The sequence below is a fragment of the Parasteatoda tepidariorum genome, chromosome 5, assembly GCF_982258835.1.
Source record: "Parasteatoda tepidariorum strain Cologne lab strain chromosome 5, Ptep-v5.0, whole genome shotgun sequence".
Taxonomy (NCBI): Eukaryota; Metazoa; Arthropoda; class Arachnida; order Araneae; family Theridiidae; genus Parasteatoda; species Parasteatoda tepidariorum.
In genome coordinates, this window is record NC_141759.1 from 99,470,010 (window position 1) to 99,482,156 (window position 12,147).

The window sequence follows — 12,147 nt, forward strand, 5'->3', positions numbered from 1 at the left end:
TGACAGCCAAATAATTAAATTACTTTTGAAAATCTTCTCTTCTTTAGATCATCTTCTTTAGATCATCATCAATACTTGAATCTCATAATATATATATATATACAGTACGGAACCGATTATCCGGAACGATCGGGACCATCGCTATTCCAGATAACTGATTTTTCCGGTTTTCTGAATCGCTGCAACAAGCCGTTTTTTTTTATTGTTAAACCCAAATAAAAAAAAATTTTGGAAATAATCTTAAAAAGAAGAAAAAACGATGGAGTAATACACTAATGATTATTTCCAAAATGACGGTAAGGTATGGCATCTTTAAAAAAAGAAAGAAAAATCCTAAAATCTTATAAGGGAAAAAAAAAAGTTTTTTTTAAAATGGCGGGAAAATTTATCGAATTTCGTTCCGGTTTTTTGGTTTTCCGGTTTTCTGATTTCCGGATAACGGGTTCTGTACTGTATATATATATATATATTACCCTGAATGATTGAAATCAAGAAAATCTTGATTTTTCACTTGTGAATGTCATCAGTCACATTGTCGCTTTGGAGAATGTGCGAAATATTTGTTATATCCGATTTGATTTTAATTTATTCGCTGATATTATATTTATTTATTTTTTTAATATTTTCTGTGGATAGATTAGGAGAAACATTAGTGTTTGGTGTGCCGGTTAAATGCATACTGGGAAGTTGCTTTTCATCTTAAAACGTTGATGTGATGCAAACCGGGCAAATGTATGCCTGGCAGTGCCACTAAATTTTTCAAAGAAAACATTGATGTAGGGCAACTAGACCCAGTATATATTTCGGACATTTACCAAAGCGACTATGTGATTGTCAACATTCACCGGTGGAGGTCAATAACCATCAATTTCGGTCATTCTATATATATGGTGCGTAGCGTTTTTAAAATGTGATTAAAGGTGCTTATTTTTGATTTCCTTTATTTAAAAACCCTTATAAGTGCTTTTTTCATTGGGTGTTTTTAAAAAGTGCTTAATTTTCCCTTTTCAAAAATGAGATTTTTTTCGTTACTATGGTCGATTTTTACCGTGTATTATGTGTGCCATGTAAAAGTGTGCTTTTCACATTCTTCTATTCAACGTTTTCGTAATTCATTTCGGTGCACCATCGGTCCATAGCGTATGAAAGCACCAATTGTGTTACATGTTTCATGAAATACTTGGGAGTCCGCATGTGTGTCTACTGAGTTTGGTTCGGTGCGATTATTGCCTTCTCATGTGCAACTCTGCACCATTTTGTAAGATATTCTCAATTTCAGACTTCATTTTGCACCCTCTGAAATTGAACCGAAAAATCTCTCGATCATTTTATAACGGCTAATATAATCACAAAAAGAGTTCTTTGTCAGAAATTAGTTATTTTCTCATGATCACGTAAAGTCTTTGAAAATTATTTTGGATTTTGTTAATGTATATAGTGCTTAAAAATATTTTTTGAGTTCTTAAAAAGTATGTAAAAGATGCTTATTTCTTGTTGAAAGATTTGGCTAACCACCCTCATATATATTTTAAAAAGAAACAAATAGTTTTCTTAAATAATCAACTCAAATGCAAAATATAAGAAGTATTCAAAGTAAGTTTCAGCAATTGAAATTTATTTTTATCTGCTTAAATCTATACCAATCATCAGTTTGAAAGTTGCTGCTTTTGTGTGTTTTAGTAATGAAGACACCCAAAGTCCTATATCTCAAAAATATGTTGAGTCACTTTTATCTCCTGAAGGTATGGGTACAAGATGTGTTAAAAATCATCCTCTTGAGTAAGTTTTCCTTTTTTAAATAATATATTTGAAATGCAATTTCTGTTTTATAATTGAAATTTAATCTTAGTTTGATTCATTTTGAAAACGTTAAAGATTTTTACTTAGTTATCTTCATTCATTGAGGTTAATAAAATTTAAACTTTTGATAAAATAAATTTATAGTGTATAGTTAAATAAGACTAAAATAATGTCTTTCCCTTAGAAAATTTGAATTTTTTTTCAAAAATATCATTTACTCTTCATTAAACTATTCAATTTTGTGTTTCATTTCATATATAAACCCTCCCAAGTCCGGAAAAATTGTTCTGTAATTTTAAATGTGTGTGTATGTGTTTTTTTTTTTTTGATCCATATAAACTTTTTAGTTTAAACCTTCGAACTCTACTATTGCAGCATTGAAATTTAGGTATGACAAGCAGTTTTTGGTCATGCTGACATATTAAAATAAGTGTGCTATGAGTTTAATGTTTTCCATTTCTTCCATTTTCCCAGAAATCTCCTAGGACAATATGTCCCAATCATCTTGAATATTGTAAAAATATGCATGCATAGGAATAAATGACGAAAATAATATAAATGCATCGAATTATTTTTTCTTATCAGAAGTTTCCATTATAAGATAATCGAAACAAAATTTTGTCTTATAATATTTTCATCACTAATGGAATATATTGTCCCACTGGTAACTACTATTGGAGTATATTGATCCAATGTAAAGTACTATTGGAGTATAATGATCCAATGTAAAGTACGATTGGGACAACATATCCCCCAAAACAAAATGTGTCGAAATTTCTAAATCTGATACTAAATAGGTACAATTATTACTTAATAAGAACAAACTTAACTATTTCACACAAAATATAACAAAAATATAGTTGTACTTACCTCAGAATTTAGAAAATAAGTAAATTGAAACGAGATTGAGTAGTGTGCTCGCAAAAAGAAGTCCACGATGAGAGTGTTGTCAAGTTCCTTTAGACATATTTTTATTCCCTAATGCCTAAAGAACCCTGAAAACATTTTAAAAAAACATGCAAAATTGGAATCTGTTTATCCATTAGAGAATAAAGTTTAATCTTTGGATTGTATATATCCTATTCGGGTCAAAAGGGTTAAGTGTACATGGTCTACAAAAATTTTAAAAAAACCTACATATGCTTTATTTTCTCTTTATTTATTTATTTTTTTCATTTTAGAGGTCTACCTTGTGAACCATTTAGCTTTAACAGATCCTTCTTAATTGATCAAAATCCAAGCAACAATACATATTTAGAACCTTGTTTATGCACAATTGGAACTCAGGCATGCCCGGCAAGTGCTCTCGGAACGAAACCCCCTAGTGTTGCTGTTAGTAGTTCTGATATTGTTTACAATATGACTGGACGAAATATATCTGATTGGTTGATAAAAACTCGTAAGAACTTCTATAAGCAAAGGTAAGTAAAAGTAGCAAATATGTTCTTTGGGTGAAGCTTAAAGCATTTAAGTTCTTAATATTTTTATTTGGTATTCGAAATAACTTAAATGGCTATAAAATTAAGCTGTGTAAGGAACCGATATAATTCAGTAAAAAATTTAAATATCTAAAGAAATAATTTTTTGTTTTGTGTCATAATTTTTTTATTAATCTGTTATATTTGAGCCATGATGACTCAGGGGATAGAGCGTTGGCCTTCCAATGAGGTGAAGCTGGTTTGAATCCCAGTACTAGCACCGAGCACAGTGCTGACGTAAAATATCCTCAGTGGTAGACGGATTATGGGTTAGAGTTCCTTTGCCGTCAGGCTAACTGTGGGAGGTTTTTGTAGTTTTCCTCTCCATATAACGTTGGTTCCATCTAAAAGTCCTCCATGAGGCAATTTTCTCCTAATACGTGATCCATAAATTCCCTTGTCTTCTGGATTGGGTCCAAATTTATAAGGCTGTGGAGTTGAACATTAGTAGTCATAAATCCAAAATTAGGTCGGCTGTTCAATGACTGTTATAAAATGAAAAATATGTTGTATTTAAATATTACTTTGTGTTGCACACATTTTGTTGAATATTTACTAATTATTTCAAGACAGGTTTTTCCGTAATGACCGTCTTTAATATATATATTTTTAAAAACTTGTCAAAAATAAAATGAAAAAATTATGAGCTTAAGGATTGAAACCGAATAAAGGAATATGCTATCACAGTCTAATGAATCACTCGTGACATGGTGCATAGCATTTTTAAAAAGTGCTTAAAGGTGCTTATTTTCGATTTTCGTTTTTTAAAAGCCTTTAAAGGTGCTTTTTTCATGGGCTGTTTTTAAAAAGTGCTTGATTTTCCCTTATCCAAAATTAGATTTTTTTCTTTACCGTGTCAATTTTCGACACGTATTGTGCAAAAGTGTGCTTTTCATATTTTTCTATTCAACGTTTTCACAATTCATTAAACCACAATCTATTTCAACGTACCGTCGGTTCATAACGTAACAAAATTGCAAATCATTCTACAAGTTTGATCAAATACTTGCGAGTCCGCATGTGCATATAGCGACCTGGGTTCGGTGAGATTATTGCACTCTCATGTGCAACTCTGCTGCATTTTACAAGATATTCTCAATTTTAAGTTTCGTTTTCCACCCTCTGGAATCCAACCGAAAGATCTCTGGATCATTTTTTAATGGCTAATATGATCAAGAAAAGAGTTCTTTGTCAGAAACTAGTTATTTTATCATGATCATGTAAAGTCTTAGAAAATTATTTTGCATTTTGTTAATGTACATAGTGCTTAAAAATATTTTTAATGCTTAAAAAGTACTTAAAAGGTGCTTATTTTTTGTTGAAAGATTTGGCTACGCACTCTGTATAAATGTCTCCACTTTTTTTTCCAGCACAGCCATCCTTGTCTTTTCTTTTTTTTAAAATTATATTTGATTATGTGGCTCTTAGGTTTGTTAAAAACATTATTTCTTTATGCAACTTTATTTGTAAATAATATTTAACATAGAATGAAGCATTATTTTTTGCTTTGAAGATATTTCTGATGTAATTTTCTTTAATTTAGATATGGTGGTTTCTCATTTGGCCTTAAAAATCCAATCACGACAGTGAACTTCACATTCTTCCACTATATAATCAACAGATTTGCTGATCGATTGTTAAACGATGATCAGCTCACAAAATTGAGGGATACGGTGATCAATCTGGAGGATAAGTTGAGAAGCGTGGAAGTGTTTGACAACATCAAAGTAAATATAAACTTTTTTTTTACCTCATATTTTGATTATAATGCGAATTAAAAGTGTAGCTATGTAATAAAGGTTTAGGTTTTTCTCAATGTAAGCACAAAGCTCAGACAGAGATAAACGTTTTAAGGGTTGTTAAAATAATGTGTCTGTATATTTTTAGTAATTTTGTACTCGTTCCTTCATTGTCAGCAAAAAAGGGTAAATTACAAACCTACTCCATGCTTACATAAAAGAAAATTTTAACACCCCCATTGTTTTTTGCTTTTATTTTGAACTTTTTTTGTAATGATCTATAGTTTGAGGATTAAATTCAAATAATAGATAAACTTAGCTTAAAAGAAAATTAAGTTTTCATTCTTTTATAAAATGATTAGTAGAATATTTTTTACTGTGATTTGTTTCTGTGGTTAAAAGTCTTGCCCTCTAAAACATTTCCACGAAGTTTTTTATTTTAATATCTTTGATGTTATAAAATAATATTTAATCAATAGCTTAGCTTAGAAGAAATCTAGTTTCTCAGTACAAATTAAGCTGCTCTAGCTGTACAAATTAAGGTTTTAAAAAAGAAAGAGTCATTTTTTTTATCTCAGGGATATTTAAATATGAAATAAACATCTTTTTGAAGTTTTGTTTCTTTTGAAAGTACACAAATATGTTTGTACTTATGTAAAATTTTTCTAAATATTTTTATTAATAGCCTAAAATTAACCGAATTAAATTGAATCAGTTCACTTTAGTTAGAATGGTTACCAGTAGAACACCAAAGTCACGCATCACTGGCTGTGGTCAGTAAGCGGATGGGTGAGCACTTTGATCAGCCTGCGTAGAGACCGAGGACGTGCAGTATCTGTCCTCGTCACCCCCAGAGCTGTTTCCCAAACCGCCCCCAATAGCACATTGTGCAGCTCTAGTGTGACGTAAATGACATGAAAATATTGACAAAAATGTCAATTGCAATAATAAAATGTTTTAAAACCAGAATAATTTTTTAGGTTTGGTTCAATAATAAAGGCTGGGCCTCATCTATTGCTTACATGAATGCAGTGAATAATCTTATCCTGAGGTCTCACTTGCAACCAGGTGCCAATGCCAGTTTCTATGGGATATCTGTTATCAATCATCCAATGAACTTCACACAAGACCAGCTTAAGGATGAAGTACTGTGAGTGGATTATTTCTTCTTCTTCTTCTTGATACTGTAAGAATTATTATCGGGATATTCACATAGAAAACCTGCTAAATACAGGGAATTTAAAAATCACTGGGAAAATGTAGGGAGTTTTGAGTTTTTCCTTACAAACTGGAGAAAATACAGGGAATTTTGTTTCTTATTTTTGTCTATTAAAAAATTGTAACCTCAAAGTGCAATCTATGAGATATTTAAGGATGATATTTCAATATTAAACTAATTCATTTACTGTAGCATTATTTGTTTTAAGTATGTTCAGCTGTTCCTTTTTTCTTCAAGTTTTTCCAGCAACTTTAACTAGTATAGTTAGCCCATTACAGTTCATACAGGAACCTAGTGATAGTGTTATTCGTCTTAATATGTTGTGTATAATATGTACAGGCAAGGGCGCCTGCAGAATAATATAAAAGAGGGTGCAACCCTCTAACAAACTACCCCCTCCCCAAAAATTTTTTTTAAATGTTCTGTTATTAAATTTTGTTTTGTTATTACATGTACTTTCATCTGTTAATTTTTTTCAAGATACATTTCTTCATTGTTAACAAGATATTTAAAAAAAAGTACGAATTTATGTGGTACGAAATGTGGAGGAATAATGAAAATTCTTATGAATCCCTCGAATACATTGATTTAGTTATTGAGGCCACACCGTTTTATCTAGCTGTAGAGGAGGCAATCAAAATTGGCCTAACTCTTGGCCTCAGCTACTACTTGCACTATTGAACGCACTTTTAGTACAATGTGACACGCCAAAATATGGAATCGGTCTACAATGCCTCACGAGAGATTAAGTAGTTATGCTCAGTGTGCATAAGAAAAGAATCAAAGATAACTCAGAATTCATTGAACAAAAGCAGATTTGGACAGCTAACAAGACGATTACAAATCTTGTTTGATTAAACATTTTTTTAATTGTTACGTATCAATAATTACTTAATTATTTGTTTTCGAATAAAAATATTTTTAATAAAAAATTTTTTATACTCTATAATTGTTTATAAATAAAGCCAGGGGGGTGCAAGTGCACCCCCTTGCACCCCGCTGCCGGCGCCCTTGTGTACAGGGAATTTTTCTCTCCAGATTTGAGTGGCAACCCTATATTATTTACGTGGCAAGATATTTAGAACATAATTTAAATTTCAGTAATAACAATTTTCATTTATTGTAAAAATAAAAATTATTTAAGCATTTTGTCTGTTTCTACTGGTTTAATAAAAATTCTCTTGGTTTTTGTACATTTTAGAAAATTCCCTAATATATAGTAAATTTTCTAAAAAAAATCCCTATTGAAATAACATTTTTAATTAATTAAATGCCTATTTTTGTTATATTTTGTACTATTCAAAATTATGAGTAAACACAATACATAGCATTTCCAATTGATTTAATGTCAATCAGAACTGGAAAATAATGCAGTTTTTCTATTTTGATGACTAGAAAAAACTCTAAAATTCCTTATGTGAGAAATATTTAGTACATTATGCAGCAACTATCATAAAATTTATAGTGATTCGTAAAATCTACTGGATTTTTTCCTATTGCTCTTAAATATCAGTTTTTTTCCAAAATATATTGAAAAGAATTTAACTTTTGCTTGTTTATTTTTTTAAATGATAGGTGTGTCATGTTCATTAAATTTTATTTAATAAAATGTTCCATAGTTTAATGCAATTATTAATATTCAGTTTTATTGTTCGTTAAATGATATTTTTGTTTTATTTAACTATTTTTTATAAATGACTTATACTAACTAGACTTGTAAATCTAATACAAATTTTTAAATCTGTTAGTTTCGAGAAGAGAATATTGAAACTGTTGTGTGAATCATTTAAAAAAAATTTAGCAACCAATAGTGAGGACTATTTTTTATTAAAATTATTCTTAATGCAGTGAATAAACAAACGGAACTAATAAGGATGATTTTGCAAAAAATAAATAAAATGTTTGTAAACAGGCACACTTTTTAAAAAAATATTTTTGATCATTATATTGTTTTTAATGCTTTCAAATCCTTTATTTTAATGCACTTTTTCTCTCCTTTTGTTTACAGAGAACGTAAAGGTTTGGGCTTGATGCATGCTGTGTGCTTAATTTTTGCCATGTCTTTTGTATCTGCAAGCTTTGTTATGTTCCTTATTGAAGATAAAGTCACAGGATCAAAACATTTGCAGTTTGTTAGCGGTGTCAAACCTGTTATATACTGGATAGGAACTTATACATGGGATCTGGTAAATACAAATATTTTCATAAAACAATATTATAAGAAATTATTTGAGTTGAATTGTATTATGGGTTCAACTGCAGGTCCTGCTCTAGGTAAATTCGCCAAATATCTAAAGTGTTAGCGAAATTTCAAAAGTTTTAGCCAAAGGCAAATCTTAACAAATTTTTATGATTAATTTTTTTCACATAGAAACTTTTAAGTTTACATAAAAACTTACTATAAACTGAACTATTAAAAAATGCAACATCAAATCAAGAGTTCTTTTACGGTTGGAGAGGATTAAAAATATAGATGTTTTATCATTGTTTATCGAGGATAAAACGAGGGTATCGAGGATATAGATGTTTTATCAAGGGAAAGAAATAAGAATAGGTTGTGGTTAATTTTTGTTAACTTCTTAGTTTAGATATAATAGGCAGTAAGTGGAAAAACCCTGAAGCAACATTTGATGTTTTTATAAATTCAGACTATCTTTTAAATGAATGTATTTTATTTTAAATAAAACGTTTTATTCTTTTAGTTTTTATATTTTATTTTTTAAAAAGGAGAAACTTTTACTGTCTTATTTATTTTTTACTGTCTCAATTGTAGTCATTCAACGACACAAAAAGAAGAAGAAAAAGATAGCAATGGAAGATTAGTTATTTGAATAATATAATACTGCTTTTTAGGTTTTTATACTACTCGCAGGGATTTGTTTAATTTTACATGGCAAAATACAAAATGTGGGCAAAATCGGTCAAATAGTTCCATAGAAATCGAATTATAAAAAAGTCAGATTAAAATTCCAATTTTTCAGGAACTATTCGACCAATTTTGCTCAAATTTTGTATTTTAGCCATTTAAAATTATATTCTTTAAAATGATACAAAAAAACATTTTGCTTTACAATTCAAAAATCTTTTTTTTGACTACTATTAATTATAATTAAAAAAAATAATAAAAATTTACTTTTGCATGGTATTTATTATCTTTTGACAAAAGAGTATTATAATTGTGTGCAAAAATGTTTCAATTCGCTGAAAAAGTTCCTGGGATATAGCGAAATATGACAAAATTAAATAAACATTAAGAGGTCCAAAATTTGGACCCCCCTTCTGACTAAACTATTGGGGCCATATCTCCAAGATTGAGGCTAGCCCATATATTTTGGGGTAAATAATAAAAAGAGGTTTATTCAGAGAAAGTACGTTGTTGTGTCTGATTTTGTTACTTAAAATATTGTCTGCACTTATTGATTAGCATATTTGAGGTCACCCTCTTGAACCATTAAGATTGAGTTCTAGAACCTGAAGATCCAAAATTTAGTAAGGGTGCTCCATTTATTTATTTTTTTCACTGTACTTCATTTAACCCTAGTTATCATGCTCATGAGTTATAACTTGTAGTTTTCAATATCCCATCAATATCATACCAGTTTTCAATATCTACTCTACTTTTTAGGCATTTTTAATTTCTTCATTAAAAATTAAATCAATTAAATTAATTATTAACTGTTTTGAAATACTTTTTAGTGCAACTACATGGTGCCATTCTTTTTATGCATCTTGATATTCTATGTATTTGGAGAAGATGCTTATGTTTCCAAAGACAACATTATTGGATTTTCACTTCTTTTGTTTTTATACGGGTGAGTCTTACTTCCTTTTTTTTTGTAACCTGGCTCTTGATGAAATGTATTAAATTCAATGTTTTTTTTTCTGCAGGTGGTCAAGTATACCCTTGATGTACCCTACCACCTATCTCTTCTCCATCCCCAGCTCAGCATTTGTCGCACTAGCTTGTCTTAATGTGTTCATCGGAATCGTCACCACACTTTCTACCTACATTCTAGAACTTTTTACAGATAAAGTAAGTCCCTCCCCCTGTAAACTCACTGATTATTAATTGTTGTTTATTAGGAAGTCCGCTAAAAGAAAGAAAAAAACTTTTTGAATTCAACTTCCAAAAAATTTTTAAAATGCTATTTTAACCAATGCATAGTAGATTGCTTCTAATGTCCTTTGATATTTGTTGTAGGAATTGCAAGATATTGCTGGGATTTTGAAGCAAGTTTATTTAATATTTCCTCACTACTGTTTGGGCCGTGGTCTTATGGACCTTTACACCAATCAACTTGCCTACGAAACCCTAGCAAGCTTTGGTAAGAACTTTCTTAATAGGTCATTTGCATTCTGATATTTTTTTAGAATTTTTTCCTCCGTATTAGCTTGAGGTTTACCTTCTTGAGCTAAGCATGGATTCCAAGATATTTATGTACTAGTTTTTCCTCCTTTAATTTTAGATCAGACTTTGTCAATAGCATTGTTTCATTTTGGTACTAGGGGGCCAAGCTATTGGTTGGCTTCAGCTAACCAACCCTGTTGATTGTTATGTATCATAAATATTTAGAACAGAAGTAATTTTCCTAAGTAATAATTTTTTAAAATAACATTTATATTGTTATAACATTATATTGTTCACACAAATTTGAGTTCACAACCATAATTTAATATTTTCGCTTACCAAACGAGGTAGATATATTATTCTTGTATCTCATTGTGCATGTTCAAATCATTTCTAACAGTACTATTATATAATTATACTATTATATTATATACAAAAAATAATAATTGTAAAATAATAATAATTAGACACCTCTTTAAATTTAAAAAAACAATTCCATTAGATTTCCTGATGACAACCCAAAAATAATTTTATGCTGATGACAACCCAGACTTATTAATTTTATGCTGATGACAACCCAAACTTATTAATTTTATGCTGATGACAACCCAAACTTAATAATATTATGCTGATGACAACCCAGACTTATTAATTTTATGCTGATGACAACCCAAACTTATTAATTTTATGCTGATGACAACCCAAACTTATTAATATTATGCTGATGACAACCCAAAAATAATTTTATGCTGATGACAACCCAAACTTAGTTTTATGCTGATGACAACCCAAAAATAATTTTATGCTGATGACAACCCACACTTATTAATTTTATGCTGATGACAACCCAAACTTATTAATTTTATGCTGATGACAACCCAAACTTATTAATATTATGCTGATGACAACCCAAACTTAGTTTTATGCTGATGACAACCCAAACTTATTAATTTTATGCTGATGATAACCCAAACTTATTAATATTATGCTGATGACAACCCAAACTTATTAATATTATGCTGATGACAACCCAAACTTAGTTTTATGCTGATGACAACCCAAACTTATTAATATTATGCTGATGACAACCCAAAAATAATTTTATGCTGATGACAGCCCAAACTTATTAATTTTATGCTGATGATGACCCAAACTTATTAATGTTATGCTGATGACAACCCAAACTTATTAATATTATGCTGATGACAACCCAAAAATATTTTAATGCTGATGACAACCCAAACTTAATTTTATGCTGATGACAACCCAAACTTATTAATATTATGCTGATGACAACCCAGAAATAATTTTATGCTGATGACAACCCAAACTTATTAATATTATGCTGATGACAACCCAAACTTAGTTTTATGCTGATGACAACCCAAACTTATTAATATTATGCTGATGACAACCCAAAAATAATTTTATGCTGATGACAACCCAGACTTATTATATTATACAGCTATAAGTTAGAAATTATCACTGATGTTATCTTTAAAATATGTGGAAGACTGCATGTATCAGAAGTATGCATCAAATGTATAAATAGAAGTATAAATT

General features: G+C 29.7%; 1 protein-coding gene across 8 annotated transcripts in view; it reads left to right on the forward strand.

The window, feature by feature from the left end:
• Positions 1 to 12,147, forward strand: part of LOC107448522 (phospholipid-transporting ATPase ABCA1) — a 196,382-nt gene that overhangs the window by 167,950 nt on the left and 16,285 nt on the right. For all 8 annotated transcript variants that reach the window (XM_087164612.1, XM_087164615.1, XM_087164618.1 and 5 more), the window contains 8 exons: positions 1,681 to 1,779; positions 2,982 to 3,221; positions 4,822 to 5,005; positions 5,998 to 6,167; positions 8,245 to 8,422; positions 9,933 to 10,048; positions 10,125 to 10,269; positions 10,438 to 10,561. In XM_087164612.1, the coding sequence (XP_087020738.1) occupies positions 1,681 to 1,779; positions 2,982 to 3,221; positions 4,822 to 5,005; positions 5,998 to 6,167; positions 8,245 to 8,422; positions 9,933 to 10,048; positions 10,125 to 10,269; positions 10,438 to 10,561 (1,256 nt within the window). The remainder of the gene's footprint in view (positions 1 to 1,680; positions 1,780 to 2,981; positions 3,222 to 4,821; positions 5,006 to 5,997; positions 6,168 to 8,244; positions 8,423 to 9,932; positions 10,049 to 10,124; positions 10,270 to 10,437; positions 10,562 to 12,147) is intronic.